Source organism: Lycorma delicatula, chromosome 1 (assembly GCF_047948215.1).
Source record: "Lycorma delicatula isolate Av1 chromosome 1, ASM4794821v1, whole genome shotgun sequence".
Lineage (NCBI taxonomy): Eukaryota > Metazoa > Arthropoda > Insecta > Hemiptera > Fulgoridae > Lycorma > Lycorma delicatula.
The window spans coordinates 184,356,311-184,376,368 of record NC_134455.1 but is presented as its reverse complement, the minus strand read 5'-3'; the positions used below and the strand labels follow the sequence as shown (position 1 = coordinate 184,376,368).

The 20,058-nt window shown below is 32.7% G+C and overlaps 1 protein-coding gene across 1 annotated transcript in view; it reads left to right on the top strand.

Moving 5' to 3' along the window:
• The window catches only part of LOC142326097 (uncharacterized), a 126,718-nt gene that overhangs the window by 28,728 nt on the left and 77,932 nt on the right, over positions 1–20,058 (top strand). The window contains exons 4-6 of the mRNA XM_075368282.1: positions 5,412–5,562; positions 13,752–13,928; positions 19,698–19,983. Coding sequence (XP_075224397.1) covers positions 5,412–5,562; positions 13,752–13,928; positions 19,698–19,983 — 614 coding nt within the window. The remainder of the gene's footprint in view (positions 1–5,411; positions 5,563–13,751; positions 13,929–19,697; positions 19,984–20,058) is intronic.

Genomic DNA, 20,058 nt, shown 5'->3' with positions numbered 1-20,058 from the left:
AGCAGCTTAAATTTCAACATCATAATTTGAGCTATGTTTAAATATTTGTATATCATTACTGTTAATTTTGAAGTTATTTCTTGCAGCAGTTTTTTCTGAACTTTGCCTCTGCTTTTTGAGAGGAGGTACTCCTGCAGCTACATACCAGTCATTTTTTTTTTTACATATTACAGTATTAGTTATTCATATTCTGGATCACATTGCAAATTATCTTCTTTACATTGTGATTAATATTTTATTAGCATAATGAAAATATTGTTCAAGTTACTTTACAATAAAATTCTGAAAAATTGTCCCACTATATGAAATATATTGAAAATACATTGATTTAAGGTCTGTATTTAACTATCTACAACGGGAATATTGTTATAGCAGTGAAAACTAATAGACCCTTTCAATGCCATTTTAGTGAGATTTACTGTATTTAAAACATAGAACTTCACTACTTTGCTGAACTGCATTGTTTAATACACTAGAATAGACTGACAGAAAATGACTGTTTCCTCAGAATGTTACAAAGGCTTAAAAGCCTAATTTCTTAACAGAATAACAGAATTGTTCAATACCAATAAGTAAATGTTAATTACACAGCCTGTAGTCTTAATCACATGGTATGCCTTAAAAGTAACATTTTTGTGTTCATCTTTCAAGGCATAGGTGAATTGCTTATTCCAGTCTCAAAGAATATATTCCATCCACAATTTTGAATCACCAATATTTTCTTGGTGATTCCCAACAGCTCTCTGTCCCACTGGTCTTTTTTGGCATACTTTCCCATGTCTGGGGAATGAACCATGTTTGGTATTTCATTCCCATGTCTTTTTTGGTATACTTGCATTGCGCTTTCTTTGTAAATGCACCATCCATATTTCCTTATTATTTATTATCCTGATTTCTAATTTAAAAATTCCATCTGGACGCCTTCTTTAAAGATTTTATTTGGTCTTGAACACCGCTTCACCGACCTCACAAAACACATCTCCTGCGTTTGAATATTGTTAAAAGATCATATTTGTTCTACTAGGAACATAGCAACATCTATCATTTTGTGAAATTTCAGATTTGTTTCTTTGTTTTCTAATCACTGCAATGTTTATTCTCCCCAATCCTTTAAAATCGGATACAGTTCAGTTTCTTTATGAGCCAAAGCTTTTACATATTAAAAAATTTAATTCTTGTATTAAAAAATATAATTATTAAAAATGAATAATGTATTTCTTATAAATTAAAATATATATGTTTCTTTTTCAGTCAAAATATAATTGATGTTTCCAAGTAGTCCTAATAAAAAGATAATACTTTGAGGGCTATAAATAACCTTGTTGGGAATTTCATCTTGCAAATTCTGGTATTTCTATCAGGTCTTCTGAGATATTGGGATTCAAAAAGTACAAAATTTGAAAAAATAAAAGTCTCTAGAAGGGAATTATAACTGATGAAACAATAAAGGTGTTATTTCTTGCCCTCGTTAGAAAAAGATTCTGAACAGTGTTATTACAAACATTTGTAACATTTTGTGTAACTAATTGAAAATATAATTAATTGATATAACTAGGTTTGATGATAGATATAATGGATGTTAATCTCTTGCATGTTAGTACGATCCAAATATTTAAAACTGAAGCAGTATATTTTTTGTAGGTGTTAATTTATTGTATATTACCAGAAAATAATCAGTATTACTCAATCCACTTACTTGGTGCAACAGGTCAAAAACATGTTTATCAAAGATTCCTAGATTCAGAAATGTGTTATTTTAATTTCCTTGATTTCAGAAAACAATTTAACGGTTTTTTGATTGGAGAATATTCATTGATCTTTTCTGAATTTAAGTGCTTTGTTTTTTGGGTTTTATATAGAACACCAATTTTGAGATGGGCTGAAATAGTTAAAAAGATCAATTTATTTCAACTTCTCTAGGAGCTATTTACTCTGATGATAATGGATCATTTATAAATCAACAGATTTTCAAGACATTTTTGTAAATATAATTTTAAACACATAGCGTGCACCCATGCATTGTGGCTGGTGACTTCAATGCTTGATACGTTGAGTGGGGATGCCAGACCACGAACTGCAGAGGAGCAATCCTAGCAGAGGCAATTGAAGTAGCAGGACGTCAATGTGGAGGGGGTGGTCACTTTCAGCAGGGGGGATTACTTAAGCACCTTAACTCATACCTTCACTCAACAGACCTTTATTTACAAGATCTCAGTGTGGAAGGTGTACAAGGAGGAGTCCCTTAGTGACCACCACTATATTGAATTTTATGCATAGGCAATGAGCAGGAGAGAGGCTCCCCAGGTTGTGGAGACTCAACTATAGAGAACTATATGACTTTAAGGAAATAATTATAGATAAGCTCTCCAAAGGCATTGTTACCCGATGCTGTTATAGGTGTTTTGTTTGAAGCACTGTACAATGTCTGTAAGAGAAGCACTAGCTCCCATAAATACAAGGGGGTATATTGGTGGAACTATGAGATTGCATCCTTAAGAAAGGAGCATCTGCGAGCTAGGAAGGTCTTTCAGAGGAGAAGAAGGGCCGGCACCAACACAGGAGAAGCTGTCCAATGGCTTAAAAGATATAGGTAAGAGACGCGTTCTAGCAGCAACAGATCCTATTTGACGAGGTGAATGAGGATCCCTGGGAGAACGTATTCAAAATCATCATGGACGATTTGGACATAAGTTGCCTGTTCTCACAGGCATGCAAACTGAGGAAGTCATAAGAAGACTATTCCTAAAAAACATCCACAGTGTTACAAGGGGAATTGTGGTGCAGGAGATTCCTTGTTTCATGGTCAGAGAGTTACAGATAACATGCAGTAAGTTGAGGCCTGGGAAAAGCCCTGGAGTAGATGGGATTCTAGCAAAGGTAGTGGAGGCTGACCCACTTACAATCCTTGAAGTGGTAAACCATGTTCTGCTTTGTAAAAAATAATCCCAGAATGGAAGTGTGCATGGTCGGTGCTACTGAAGAATCCGAAGATGGAATGGAGACCCCTCTGGTTATAGGCCGCTATGTTTATTAAACATTGTAGGGAAGCTATTTGAAGAAATAGCTTCAAATAGCATAGGCTATTGCTGCATAGGCTGAGAAAAGAGGTTGATGCGAGGGGTGAGTTTTCTGAACACCAATATGGTTTTAGTACAGGGAGGTCCACCATCTATGCATTAGAGAGGATAGTCTCAATGATTGATCAGGCAGCGGGAGGTTCTAGGCACTCCAGGAAGGTACTGATTCTGGTCCTACTGGCTGTTAAGAATGCCTTTAGTAGCATAAGATGGGATGCTTTCCTGAAAGAATTGAAGGACAGGAACATCTCACTATATTAGAAGCGTATAATACAAGACTACCTGTCCCACAGAACAATCAAAGGTTTTGTGGCATATGCGACTATAGAGTTCTGGATGGAGTGTAGTGTTTCTCACAGGGGTCTCGATTGGATCGATTTTTTGGAATATGGTTTACGACAGCTTGCTTGGTCAAGATTGACCAGAAGGGGTGGTGGCTGTTGGCTATGCTGATGTCGTCACGCTGATCTCTGTGGACCGAGTTATGCAGAGGCTAGAGGAGAAAACAAACCTTGCCATTAAGATGGCCAAAGACTGGAGGACAAGGGGTTATTCCTGGCGGCAGATAAAACAGAGTTAATAATACCCGCTAGGAAAAGAAGGATACCCCCAATCAAGATCTTGTTGGGTGATGTTGTGCTGGAGCCTGTCAGGCTGGCCAAATATCTGAGTGCCTGGTTAGACTACGAGTGGAAGTTTACCAGGCATGTGGAGGGGGTGTCTGATAAGGCTGATAGCATGACACAGGCCCTCACTGCACTCATGAGCAACGTGGGAGGTCTTCTGGCCTCCTAGAAGAGGCAGTTGCTTGCATCTGGCAACATGCCATGAAGTATGAAAGATGCAAGACTAGTCTTAACAGGGTTCAAAGGAAAATAGCATTGAGGATCACATTGGCATACAGGACTGTGTCCATGGAGGCGGTGTTCTTGTTGGCAGGTGTCCCCCTAGTTGAACTAAAGGTGGCAGAAAGGGTAGGAAGATTTAATAGAGAAACCACGTAAGTAGTATACGAGAGTATGCTAGCTCAGTGCCAAAGCAGGTGGGAAGCAGTTGACGTGAGAAGATAGTCTTACTGCATCATCCCTGATGTCAAGAAATGGATCTGTTGCCGGCACGGGGAGGTTAACTTCTGGCTGACCCAGCTGTTGACAGGCCTTGGGGCATTTAATTTCTACCTGGGTAGAATGAAGAGGAGGCTTAACCCATGGTGCATCTACTGTGGGAAGGACAACATGGCTGAGCACACATTTTTTGAATGTAAAATTGGGTCTCAGAGAGGCAGAGGTGTCTGGCGGTTGTGGGACAGTTGAACCCAGATAACATAGGAACAAATTATTGTCTAGTGAAGCCTACTGGGAGGCTGTAGATATGTTGTGCAAGAGCATATTTAGAAGGAAGATGACAGAAGAGGGCTGACAGCAGTAGGTGTTTGTACAGATGGACGAGGAGAGGATAGCCTTGGTATAAAGGCAGTCGGGGGCCCCCAAGGGTTGTCATTGTCGTTGATGTGCCAAGGACTCTCCGATTCATTCATCTAGAAGCCTGCAAGGACACAGCAGCCTCAGAGTAATGCTGAAAGGCAGATATCTGGGCTGCTGCATAAGGGAGAAGTTTTTTAGCGGGTGTGAGCCCTGCACTTGCTGTCAGATCAGGCCTGGTGGCAGCTGGCAGAGCATTTTCCTCCCCCTATGGAAAACAAAAAAAAAAAAGTATAATTTTAGAAATTAAAGAAGTAAGTTTGTCAAACTCTGAAAAGCTAAACTAGAGTGTAAGCTACTCATCTAGACAAAGGTCTTAAATGAATAACTAAATGACATTCATACTTACACTTGTGTCAGTGTAGTGCATATGGTTAGTTGTAGCCCTCCTGTGCCAGAGGTTTATACTTCAAGACCCATCCTAATTAGTTATAGAGCTAGACTCCTTAATAGTGTTCCTTGTTACTGTTCTGTCGTTTGGTTCTAATTAAAACATTCTTGGCTAGTAACCTGTAGATGCGACGTGTTAAATTCACCCCTCATTATTTGTAGAAGGGATGCAATTGTCAGTCAGCCCCAAATCTGGAAACTTATTGACTATAATATAAATCATTCAAAACCTATAACATAGATATTTGTTAAAAAAAAAATTAAAGATCTAATTGAAAATTTCTTTATTACATTGAAAAATTTCTTTCCTCCCTGATAATAGTTTGGGTATTGAAAGTTTGGATTATGATTTAGTCAAAAAAAAATCCTTGATATTTATTTCTAACACCAGTTTTATTTATTCATTGCAGTGTATATATTCTTTGATCATTGATACTATTTTATTAATTTATTTTATGTTTAGTTGTAATGAGAGAATGCTGGATTTAATGAAAAGTGGCACAGATGAATGGCCAATTATCTGGTGCATTTTAGCCAGAATGGTGGGTGAAGAAGTGAATGCCTCGCTTGATACTGCAAATGCTCTTCTGAGAATTTTGGAGAAAGCATTCAAGGTAATTTGTTAAATCTGATTTACATTTTTTTTTAAAATTAAATGTGTATTTTAAATTTTCATATTTGGGTAAAAATTATTAATTAAACTCGTTTTACCATGTTTTTGATTGTACTTTATAAACTTGAAATTAACAAAGTCTGTCACATATTATGAAAGAATTTTCATAATCATTTTCTGGGTTCTGAAGTTTTATAAAAAAAAAGACTACATAGAATTATTGCAGAGATTGATGGAGATTAAGATGCGCAAGTAAAATGTAGGGTTATATAAATGTTGCAGCAAAAATATGAGCCATCATCACTACAATGTGAATGGTGTTACTAATAAACAAAATGTAATTTTTTATCTTGTATAAAACCATTACTCATTTCTTATCTGGTAAAGCTAATTCATAACTGGCTGATCATTAAACATGTTATGTTGATGATTCCATTCAGTTTAATTAATGTAAGGCTAAATTTATGTGCGATATATTACAGTTTTTGTTAATCTAATTATTAAATCTAATCATATATTAAGTAATGTTTATATTTTTTAGTTGTATAGGTTCATTTTTTTTAACACTGTATGTAATTTAAATGAATGTTCTATTTATTAACATTTTAATTATTGTTCTTAAAATGGAAAGTGCTTCAGAATTCTGTTATAAATTGGTGGAGTGATAAAGTTAAACAAACAATTAAGTTCCTGAAGTAGATAGCACATAGTGAATTTATGTTGGAGGGATCTTGTAGTTACTAAAGTTTGTAGAGAGAACAGATAATGCTTGTGGTGTTTCGATCAGGACAGTATATAATGTCCATGAGAAAAAGAAAAAATTAATTACTTGACAGATGGTTAGTATTTGTCTCAAAATTATCTAAAAAAATTTGAGAGAAAAAAATGGTAATAGAATTGGATAACTTGTAAAACTGAAAAATGTCTGCCAATCTTAAAATTAGTTATGAAATGAAAAATTAAAAGAAAGTATAAACTACATAGGAAGCATATTGAGTTTATTGAAACTAACTCGATGGGATATATGATTCTCATGGAAGAAAAAAGAAAATAAGAAATTATTAACTGAATCATATGGATACATCCATTAAAAGTTAGTATGATAAACCAACTTATAATCACTATTATTATAAAGGTAACAATTGTGACTGACTGTTTCAAAAAGAGGTTATAAAAAAGAAAAAGAGCTAAGATGGCATAAAATTCATTTCTAATGCATTACTTAATTTGGCATTCTGGGGCAACATTTTGGGGTTATCACAATCAAATGAATTTTTTAAATTTCATGCATAGGGCCAAAACTTGGTTAATATGTAATGTAATTTCTTTTATAATTGTTGATAAGCCCTGCGCCACAACATTGTAGAATGTTAATACCCCGACTCCATTTCTAGAAAGGAAGACTACGACAAAATGGTTGCTAGGTAAAAAACCAACAATTGCATACTTAAGCCACGACTACAAAATACATTAAAAAAACTTTCTAAGGGCACAGATAAAATTTATACTAGATAGTTTAATGATGTTACATAGACATGCAATTCTTTGTTTACTTCTTTACCACCTAGACTTTAATCTTATAGAGTTAATTTGGCTTACAATGAAAAAAATATATTACAAAAAAGGGTGTTACAAATAAATTAAAAGATTATAAGAACTTGTAAAGATAAAATTGATTTCCATCTCAAAGGATGATTGCATTGCTGCTTGTAAAAAATAATTAGGACTAAAGAAGATTAATAATAGGAGCATGTCATGAATATCACGCTACACAGGTTTATTATTATGAAGAAAAATTCTTCCATAAAAAAATTGTGATTACATTTGTAAAAACAGTAATGATGAAAATGAAGAATTTCTTGTGTAAAATATTTTCTTTTCTACAGGTTAAGTGAATAAATTCATATTTTATTAATATTATATTGGTGTATTTATTTTATTACTTAAAAAATAGCATGCAGTATCCCCTTAAACACTTATATATTAAAAACTTCTCATCCTATTTATTTAAATCTGAGACCAAAATAAAATTTAAATCTTTTTTTTATCATTCCCTTACATTAAGCTATATTTACAGAAAGATAATTTCTAGGAAACCTAAAAATGGATGTTATGAAAATGAAGGAGAATCTTTTTAATTCTTTATGAAAAAATTTAGAGGTAATAAAAATATAAAATTAAATTGTATCAGGCAAAGAATAAAGGTCCATTATAAAAAAAATAGTAACTCTTCAAAATATAATATCTAAATTATAGGAAAGTTGCTAGCAGGTTTAATATTAAAAAACACAACTGTAAAAAAAAAACATTGCTGACAAACATTGCTCTTTAATATAGGATAATTAAAGATTGTGGGGATGACAATTCTGCATATAGTATTTGTATATAGTATAATTTTTTTCTAATTTTTTAAAATTTATTTAAACATACTTATATAGCTATGATGGTGATGGGGAAACTTTTTTGGGAGAGGGCCAAAGAAAAGAGAAAACAAGCTAGGTGGGCCAACAAAAGTTTTTAAAAAATAAACACAATACATTTTTATCACATGATATATTTTATATCTTTACCTTATACTATTTATCTTTATCTTTACTAAACTCAGTTAATTATTGAATGAGTATGGAGGAGTGTGTGATGAATGGAACTGTGACTGTACTTAAAAAAGTTTCTCAAAATCTGGTTGTATCTGGGGTGCGCTGACTATCAGAAGTGAAGCTAAATGGTCATCTGTCACTCTGTTTTAAACACTATTTTTTTGAAGTTTCATGGTAGAAAACCACTTGTTCACAGACCATAGAGTGATGCTAACATGGTGGGCATGAGGTCTGAAATTTGGAAAACTTGATCTCCACAGGGACTTATTGAACGCTAATTTCAGGATGAGAAACAATGGCTTCAATTCAGTGTTACATTGCAACTCATTTCAAGCTGAAATTCCAATTTCACTGTGCGCAGTCCAAATTAAATTGTATATTGAAAATATCCAAGGCTTGTTCAATAGTTAAGCCTTGAAACCTGTGTTTAAATTCATCATGGAGTCTTTTCACGGTTTCCTCGTAGCTCACAAGTTTGTCTTCCTTCACTGGGACTATTGTTTTTAGCCTTGGAAAGTGGGACAGCTCTTTCTTAAATAGCTGTTTGGCAAATAGAACTAGTTGCATTTAAACCATCTGAGATGACCCCCAGATATTCTGGGTAAATTGATTTCTTCCTTGCAGCTTAACATTTAACTTACTCATATGACACGGAAGATCTGTGAAAATGCAAACTCCAAAAGGCATGCAGTATTTTGCAGCATTTCATAACCTTCAAACATCTGTTTTTTACACATGAATGAAATTATTTCCTCTTTCAGCTTCCAAACTCACTTGAAGACACGTCCTGCACTAAGCCCCTTACTTTAGTGTAGTAGAGTACATCAGTGTATTCAGACTGCATTGAGTCAAGAAATCAAAATTGTCTGTGAGTAAGCGCTCATGATCGAAGTATTAACAAGCTTCATAATGACATTAAGTATGTGTTTCATATCTACGGTAGATTTACACAGAGTGTCTTGATGTTTGACACAATAAAGAAATACAACTTTGTTCTCAAGGTATGCTTGTATAAACATGCCAGCAAAACCAGATTTCTTCTGTCTCATATTAGGTGCTCCATCAGTTGTAATATTGCATATATTGGTTAAGGATACTTTCAAAGTCGATAGGCCTTCTTGAAATTCATGAAAAACATCTGACCGTTGATGTACCCTTTAATGATTGATCGCAAGCATATGCTAGTCTCTTCAGTAATACAAAAGCTATCATCAATACCTCTTATAAGTAGTAGTAACTGAGTAATATTATTTATGACAGTATTCTCGTCCATAATAATAGAACAAAATTTAGACTGACTAATTTTTGATTCTGACTGTGACAGTAAGTGTTTATTGTTTCAAGTCTTGAAGTAATAGTTTTTCGAGACTAACTGACAGTTTAAAAATTCTTTGTTTGTTAGGACATAAAATGTCACAAACTTGGTGCATGCACTGTTACACAAACTTCCCATAAGAAAGAACTTGTTACTTTTAGCAACATTGTGTGCTACAACATAACTAGTACTCTCACAAATTCTCACTACAAAATAGCAAACAATAGTAACCGACAAGAATATGCAAGATCAGATTGAGAACTACTGTATAACTAGCTACTGACTCAGACTGACAGAGTATCAGGTTGTTAGTTGGCAGTGGGAGTGGTGGTGATAATATGAGTTATTCTGTCGAGCACTACTGTTGAGAACGCTCTTGGCGCCACTCCATGACCTACCGCTGTCTGCTACTCCGTTTGCAGCATACAGACACAGAAAGAATATGATGTTATATGATATGAATGTGAGGTACGACATGAAATTGCATGTACATGCTTGGTTGAGAGAACTGATCAGAACGCGGTAAAGAGTGTGTAGATGGCCATTCAGAACTGTCACAGGCCGGATTACACCAATCTGGGGGGCCATATCTGGCCTGTGGGCCATTCTTGGTCCATCACTGGCCTTTGACATTCTAGTAACATATGAATTCCAACACAGGTTCATACATCATCAATTCAGCCATTGAGCTACTATGGTGGAACAAACAAACATACATACATACATTACACATACATTACATACATACGTACATACACCCTTAATATATTAACTCCTTTATGGGCAGTTGTGTAAAAAGAAAATTTTAAAAATAAAATTTTTTGCAATTTTTTCTGATAATCCAAATAATCAGAGAAATACTGCATTGTAGCAATGTTTTCATCTTTCATGGCATTTTGTTATTAAGAGTATTCATATTTCAAGCACAATTTGTGTGAAAATTCTGCAGATAAGTTCTTATTTTTTTTTTTAAATCATGAAATTGAATAAAAAATAATGATCATTTTATATAGAAAAAAATTTGTTACGATCTGCTCTTAATGATAGCACTGTTAAACATAATTTTTGTTTACTAACATGCGATACATGATTTTAATTTGGTTTTGATGCTGAAAACGAGTATGAACTCAGAATCTTTCTATCACCCACCATTTTTGAAAAATTTTTAAATTTTAATAAAAGGATGTTTTCATTTTTCAACATGTAGTTAGCATTTTAAGCTCCTACATTGTATTTTATAATCTAATTTTTTGTTGTTTAACTTTGTTAACATAATTTATAAGCTATAAAACAATACTAGACAAAAGAATTAAATCATATCATAGTCAATATTATGACATTATATCTAACACTGAAGAGTGAGCCTTCATGGAAAAGATTAATCATGTCTGTGCAGGTCAAAATATATAGCTGAAAACACTGCTGTGTTGTTAGTATTAAGCACTGGATTTAGGAATGAATGAATTTTGTTTAGTCTTATTGCTATCTTAAGTTTGTTAACAGTGCAGTGTCGTAATGCCTCAAAATTGTGTAAATGATGTGGATGCCTTTTGTTATTTATGTGGTGAGTTAACCGTAAAATCAAATAGATAAAACATTACACCTTTAATTAAAAAAGCATATCATTTGTACTTTCAGTGTAAAAGTGTTGGTCAGGATAAGACAAGGGTTACTCATATAGTATGAACTAATTGTTCTGTATATTTAAGAGCATGGTTGAAGGTACACGGAAGGCTTTGCCATTTGGTGTACTTGTGGTTTGGCGTGAACCAAAGGATCATGTAACTGATTGTTACTTTTGTTTAACAAGTGTATCTGGAATTACGAAAAAATCTGAATATGCTGTGAAATATCCTTCATTACCTCACAGTGAAATTATTCCACTTCCTGAGCCACCTGTGAATGAATGTTTCAAAAGCAGCGATGAAGAATCTGCCAGTACTGAAGAAGGCAACAATGATGTTGATGTTGAATTATCTTCCAATAAGCCACTTCTTATATCACAAGGTGAATTAAATGACTTCGTTAGGGATTTAAATTTATCAAAAAATCAAGCTGAACTGTTAGGATCAAGACTGCAAGGTTGTGGAATTTACTTCAAAAAAATATGAAAATTTTGGGCTTTCAAAGCCAATAAAAAGAACTTTCTCAGTACTGTATTGATGAAAATAATTTGGTTTATTGCACAAATATTGATCAGCTTATGTTGCACTAAGGAGAAGTTTATAAACCTAAGGACTGGTACCTTTTCATAGATTCGTCCAAGTGTAGTTTAAAAGTGGTTCTACTATGCAACTGTAACAAATATCCTTCGATACCAATCGCTTATGGTATTAATTTGAAAGAGATATACGATGTGATGAAAGACATTCTTGAAAAAATAAATTATAAAAAAAAAAAGCTGGAACATATGTGGTGATTTGATAGTAATAGCTATTTTTTTAGCCATGCAGTTAAGATATACTAAGTACATGTGTTTTTCTTTGCGAATGGGACAGTTGAACTAGGGATAAACATGTTACCAAAGAGTGGAATAAACGAGACAACTTAACTCCAAATGCGAAAATATTATTCATGAGCCCTTAGTTGCACCAAAAAAAATATTTTTATCCTCTCTCCATATCAAGCTAGGAGTAATGAAAAATTTTGTAAAAGCAGTGAAGAAGGGTAGTCCCAGATTTTTATACATTGGGCAGAAATTTCTGGATGTAAGTGAAGGAAAAATTAAAGAAGGAATATTTGTTGGTTCTCAAATAAGAGAGTTTGTCAAAGATGGTGTATTTAACTGAATGTTAAATAACGTAGAAAGTGCAACTTGGGCTTCATTTAAAGATGTTAGCAAAAGTTTTCTCGGCAAATAAAAATCCTACAATTACCATTGCATTGTTAATCAACTTCTTACTTCATACAGAGGTATGGGATGTAATATGTCTTTGAAAATACATTTCCTCCAGTTGCATCTGGATTTTTCTCGGACAACCTTGGAGACGTAAGTGACGAACATGGTGAATGTTTCCACTAAGACATTTCGATGATGGAAAGCTGCTGTAAAGTAAAATGGAATCATTTCACAATGGAATGATTTCCATTTCAGTCAATGGAAATCATTCTAACACTGGTATGGCCATGGAAAATTATAAATTTTATAGATTTTAAATTTATTTTCCCTTAATTTTTTTTAAGCATAATTTATTTAAAACTAAGGGTGTTAGAAAAATTGTATTTACAGATCTGTAATGTATGAAAAAAAGCAATTCAAGAAATGGTATTACATTTGAAACACTAAATAAAAATTTTTTTTATCAGTGTAGCCAAATGTTTATTATATTTTTTATATTAAAAACATTACATGTGTAATACTCAACTATGCAAGTTGGCCAGTTGCAGTAATGGTTAGCTAGCTTCAAAGCTTCCAAATCATATGGTCTTAAGTTCAGTTCCCAGCGAGGGATGAAATTTTTCACGTGTTATTACATCCATCTCATTAATATATTAGCTAAGGTTTATTTAAGAATTTTATACTAAAATAGATTTTAAACACTTAGTTAAAAAATGTTTAATTAATTAAAATTATAAGCTTCAATGTTTCTTTGCCAACAAATACATTGATATTGTTTTTGTTTATCCTATGTGAATAATGTTCTACAATTGTTTTAAAAATGTCTAGCAAAAAATCCTTGTGAGGCACTGTTTAATCAATTAGTGTAATTAGCTTTATGAATTTTAATAATAGCTATACCCTGAATTCTGCCTGGTCCTGTTAAGTCTGATTTGTCAGAATACGGTTTTTTTATTATAAGACAATTTAAGATTATTAATTTTAAGTAGAGAACTGTAGTTTTTTGCCAATCTGTTTTATATATATATATATATATGTTACATGTTTATTGGATGAGCATTTGTTAATGATGCTGTGCATTTGGCCTTATGTGTGTATCTGTTCTTGAGAGAGAGGGTAGGAAAGTTTTAAACTTGAAATGAAATTAGTCTTACTCTTGTTCACTGTAAAGTGAGGTGTGCTAACAATTTTGAGTTGGATTTAATGTCAATGAAGATTTTTTTTTTATTAATTGGAGAAAAAAAAGGAAATGTTAGAGTAATTCTTACTAAAGAATATGGTGGGTAGGTCATACAAGACATCAAAATAATTTAATCTGGTAATAGAACCCAAACTATAAAATATTAAAAGTTTTAGGCAGTTTAGGAGAAGATTGGAAAGTAAGAAATTGCAAAACAAGTTAGATTAAGAATTACAAATTTATTAAACTATTTTTTCAGAGTAAAACTCCTGATCAGGATAAAGAAAGACAAGCTGCATTTGATTGCTGGAGGACATTGATTGATGGATTTGTTTTGTCTAAGGGTAATTTAAGTAAACGGCGGTTAGATATTCTTCTCATTCCACTTAAAGCGCCTAACCATTTATCTAAAACAGTTTGCGAAGCTAAATTACAGGTGAGTTAGTTAAGCACTATCATAGATTAAGAAGAGATTAGATGTCTCACCTAGATTAGAATTTACCCTGCCATTTTTTTTGCATTTTGAGACAAAATATTTGATGCTAATGTAAAGTATTTTGGTGCATTTGTGATGACTATTTTTTATTATAGAACATTCATGCATTTTGCACTGCAGGTAATTCAGTGGCTAGACATCATCTTAGATTCACAGTCATGTGTGCATAAATAAAAGGCACGATCTTTCCAATCCAGTAATATGTTTTTACCTCGCTAATGAACAGTATTAAAATTTGTCTGGTATTGACATTGATGAAATTGACTTGCTTTGCAAATCCCAATAACAATCCTTTAAAACTGTGTCCTTTCCATAACAATATACACTATTGCCAAGATGATTACACACCTTTGCAAAGTTACCGAGAGAGTTCCACTATTTAATTTCTCAAACAGTAACTCATAATTTGTTTGCTGCATTTTTGATTACTCTTCATGATGAACCTTGAGAATTTTTTTTTTATTCTTAGTTTTATCAAATGAGTATTAGCTGTACCATTTTATTCAGTTAAATACTTTTTTCTTTTCTTTTGATAAAAAAGGAATTAATGGAGCAATATCTTCATTCTAAATAATAAAGATAACTGCTTCTTGCTATAAATTATTGATTATATGTCGTTATTGACATTGCACAATTAGATTGCTCCAAATTTTTCAGATTTTAAAATGCACACCAGCAAGCAGACTTTGTTGTATGAATATTATACTGGTGCTTATTGGATGGATCTTTTATTTTGGAAAAGCTGTGCATTGAAAGATGATGGTGTCCTCATTTCATTAGAGTGTCAAAACCACACTGTTTTTAAGATAGAATATTTCAGTTTATCATGTTTAATAATATTTTTATTTTTTTCTGAGAGCCAAAATTTCTATAAATTATATAGAGATATTCAGTATTTTTACCGTGACAGACATACAAAAAATATTATAGTAAAACTCATTAAGACTGTAGTATTATCCTTCAGATACTATTGTTTGTGTTAATAAGCATTATTATTAACCTATTAACAATTGTAAATCAAACATTAATGCATGTGTTAATGGTGATAATGTTAAACTTTATAAAAGAAATAAAAAGACAAGAAAAATTAGGTTAAATTTTAGAATGAGATGCAGTCTTCTCATATCTGCAGACATGTAAAATTAGATAAAGTAATTTGATTTATGATTATAAAATTGGTTTAAATCAATTGATTAATTTTAAAAAATGATTATAAATTAGGTAGAAAAACGTGTATTATATTTATGTTTGATATAACCATGGTATTCGACAACCTTTTATTGAACACCGGAATGTTAAACAAACAGATAAGTTGGTAAATTTCAACTTAGAAAAATGTCACTAATTTCCTTAATGAAAATCATTTAGATGATTTTTGAAAAAGACTAAAGCTTTCCTGTTTTTGTCTATCCTGAAGTTTTATTTTTCAGTAATACAAAAATTAATTAAAATGAAAAGATTATGTAAATCTAACTGCTTCAAAAATTTTACTTCCCTCTACAGATTTTTTTTTTATACAGTTTGTATCATGAAGTTCTCCTGAAACTTTCATAACTTATTCTACTCATGAAAATAATGGAAAAAGTACATGTATAAAAAAGTATATGTCCTAAAAATGCTTCACTTGTGTTAAGGCTAATGAAAGATTTCGCTCAGATTTCAGCTACCCTGCTGAAAATGAGGTCATACTGAAATTTTTAGGCGCTAATTAAGGGACAAAATGAGTGACTTTTTTTTGGTTTTTGACATGAAAAATCTAATAAAATAGGTCCAAGAACCATATCTGCAGTAGTTTTTTAAGAAATCTGGGGTGAAAATCAATAAATTGGGAAAAAAAAATCCTGCTTTTTAAGTTGATGTACCATTTTGTTAGGTGGGTAATGAACACATAAACCTTTTAAACAAAACAAAACTTGAAGAGAATTTAATTCTGAACAAAATGGTGCAAGATAAGTTGAATAAAACGAAGAAAAGTTACAAAAATTCATATTTTATTTAGAACAGTTCATTACTACATTTGTCAGAAAAGTACTTATTTAATGTAAAAAAATGTAAGCAAATTCATTTTTGGTGAAAAATTTGTAACAAATTTTACTGTTGGCAATTACCCAACTGTCATAAAATAAAAATAAATAAAAATTACATACATAATAGACTTTTTTATTAATGACGGAAATAAAATAAATTATCTGAAAAATTATTTCAAATTCAGCAGTAAAGTAACAGCTGACCCATGATGCACAATACTATATTAGTGTTTAAATCATTCTGTAAGATATATTAAGTATATTGGGTATTGTGAACTGTATTGTTGTTAGCAAAGGTTTTCTGCAAATTTTAGTTTGAACATGATCGGATTGCCATTGAAGTAGTGCCGTACTTATTTACAAAAGAGGAATATGCTAATATGGTATTCATCTTAGGTGTTTAATGATAATGCTGCAGTAGTATATGAAGTACATTTTCCAAATCGCTGAATTCCAGATTCCAGAACAATTTACGACTTTTCAGCTTACAAGAAATAGGTTTACTACCAGCTATGAGTGACCTGTCTAACATGACGCTATTATTGATGCTGTTCAGCACAGTCCAGGCGTCAGTACATGATATCAAGTGAATCAAAGTTTTACATTTTATGGTTTGGAGGACACTAACAAAACAAATTTCATCCTTATCATAAACAACCAATTTAGCATCTACACCCAGGTGATGGTCTACTTCTCTTGGAGTTCTACACTGCGGGGAATACAGATTGACAATTTTACTAGTATGTTTTGTTTAACGATGAGGAAACTTTCTCTCAAGGTGGCATCAACAACTTACTTAATGAGTATACATGGGCAGAAGTAAATCCTCCTGAAACAGTAGAAGGCAATTTTCAACAATGATTTATTGTCAATGTATGGTGCAGCCTTCTTCATAATCAGCTGTTTGGACCATTCATATTACCTGTCCAGTTAAATGGTGAGGTCTACTTATACTTTCTTCAAGAAGAATTGCTGCAGCTGCTTGAAGGTGTTCCTCTTGCTGTGAGACACAAAGAATACTACCAGCATGATGGTGCGGCTCTTCACTTTTCTTGTTCCATCTCCACTCGCTTAAATCATCATTTCCATGAGGAATGGATTAGTCATGAAGGTTCACATTCCTGGCTACCAATATTGTGTGGTGTAATACCTTTAGATTTTTGTGTCTGTAGATGGATAAAAAATTTTGTGTACAAAACAAAAATACATGAGGAATTATTTGTCCGCATTGTGGATGCGCTGATAAGTTTAAGGACGCCCTGAAGAATTAAAAAACAACAAAAACTGTTCAAAAGTGTGGCAAGAAATGTGCTGAAAATGGCGGGCTCATCTTTTAACATTACTATTAACTGGTGTGTATAATGGCCTTTGGTCTAATGTACAGTTTCTAAGTAAAATTTGAATTTTTCTAACATTTCTTTGTTTTATCAACTTATCATACACCATTATTTTGTTAAAGATTAAATTCTCTACAAGTTTTGATTAAAAGTTTTATATGTTTATTATACCCATTTAACAGTGTTATTGTCTGTCAAACTTAAAAAAACAGGTTTTTATTTACATTTTTCTCAAAAACTACAGCAGATACAGTTCTGGGACCTATTTTGTTAAATTTTTCAGGTCAAAAACCATAAGTATTCACTAATTCTGCCCTTTTTTAACATCTGAAATCTGAGCAAAATCCTCCACTAAGCATTTTAGGACATACCTTTATATGAGCTTTTTCCATGAGTAGAATAGGTTATAAAGTTTCAGAAGGACTTCATCATACACTGTATAATTTTTAAAAAAATTGAGAAAAGTATTGTTTAATATGTGAACAGAATTTACTCATTAAACTTAAAAATCCTATAACGTATATAACTACGTACATGCATTAAATATACATATCAAAAGTAATATAATAAATACCTTCTAACAATTTTCAGTATTAAAATTTTCCAATCTGATGAATAACCTTATCCGTTTTATATTATCTCAAATTTTTTTTCAGTATTACGAATAACATAAAACAGAAATGATCCTTTGAACAAATAACTAACTATAGTTTTTGTAATTGAACATTTTATAAACTTTTGAAATTTACTTTTTAAGCTAAATATCATCACATTTTGTTGTAAGATTAAGATATCTCAGAATAAAAAAACTATGAGGCAAGGGTTTTTTTTTAGTACAGTTATGAAAAATTATTTATGATGGAAAGTACGAGGTGTATGAGAAAAGTAATGAGACTGACCTTTCACTTACCTAAGTTTTTATTTTTTTCAAACAACAATATTATCCCCTTCAAAGTAGTTCCCTTGGGCAGCTATACACTGGTGGAGTTGTTGTTTCCACTCCTGGTAGCAGCGCTGGGAGGCTTTAACTGTAGGGCTTTTAACTGGTCGGTCAGTTTTTTGAATGTTCTCCAGAGTTCCAAAATGATGTCCTTTTAAGACATGTTTCAATTTCGGGAAAAGGAAAAAGTCCCAAGGACTCAAATAAGGTGAATATTGGGAGGGGGGTGAGGAACTGTAGGATTGGGTTTTGAGGTCAAAAATTCCCTGATGGAATTGGCTGTGTGACACAGGGCATTGTAATGATCAAGCATCCGCTTGTCTGCAATGTCTTGTCTCATACAAATTTTTCTTTTCCTGAGCCTTTCAAGGACACCTTTGTAAAACACTTGGTTGACAGTTTGTCCTGGAGGAACAAATTCTTTTTGCACTATACCCCTTCTGTCAAAAAAGCAAATCAGCATGGTTTTGATCTTTGATTTGCTCATTCGACATTTTTTTGGTTGAGGAGATGATGGAGTGTACCACTCTTCGCTTTGTCGCTTTGTTTCAGGATCGTACTCAAATATCCAGGATTCATCACCTGCGATCACACGATTGAAGAATTCTTGGTCATTGTCAATCCTCTCAAGAAGATCAACGCACACGTTTCTTCGACTGTCTTTCTGTTCCGTTGTGAGATTATTCAGCACCAATTTCACACAAACCTTTTGCATGTCCAAATCGTCTGTCAAAATTTGATGTACGGTGAAGATGTTTAAACTGTTCACTCATCATCCTTATTGTTAAACGACGGTCTGATCTCACAAGAACCCTCACATGCTCAATGTTTTCGTCAGATTTTGAAGTTGAAGGTCTTGCTGAGCAATGTTGATCTTCAACGTGTTCTCGGCCTTCCAAAAATGATTTGTGCCAGCAGAAAACTTGTGCTCTTGATAAGCAATGTTGTTCCCCATTGGCCTGTTTCAACTTTTCAAAGGTCACACGTGGATTTCTCAAGTTTAAAACAAAACTTGATTGCACAACGTTGCTCTAAATTCCGATGCTCCATTTTCGTAACAACAAAAACACAACTTCACTGATGGTGCTGTCAAAAATAATGTGTTGGCTGAACGGAGTTGAAACTCATACTGAGCATGTGGAAGGGATGAACAAACCGGTCTAACAGAGGCCAGTAGACACAGCATTGCCAGATCGCTCACAGTGTTACCAATCTCATTACTTTTCTCACACACTTTGTATTATTTAGATTAAGAAGTAAAAATCCAAAATAACCTCCACTAGAAGAAAATTTTAATGATGCCGTAAAATTGTTGTTGCAGACTTAGATGTACCTGATAGCAGAGATGGGATTGAAACTTTTAATAGAAAAGAATTTTAATGATATCATAAAATTTTTGTTTCAGACTTGGATGTACCTGGTAACAGAGATGGGATTGAAAAATGAGTCCTGGATAGATATTTTTGTTCCTCCATTAATTGAGTTTTTGTATAATGGAACTAAATTAGTTCAGCCAGCTTATCAGTTGATCTCATCTACTAAGTGTGCTAGTGAATTCCTTACACTTGTTAAAAACTCTGTCATATTTAGACGACAGTATCAGATACTTATTAAAACATCAGCAAAATGTATTGAAAGTATTAAAGATGATGCTTCACAACTTTACTGTATTGTTTGGTGCAGTATTTTAGGTAAATATAACCATATATTTTTTTTTTCAAATAATTTATTAGTAATTTTTTTTTTAGAGTGGTTACTATTAAAAT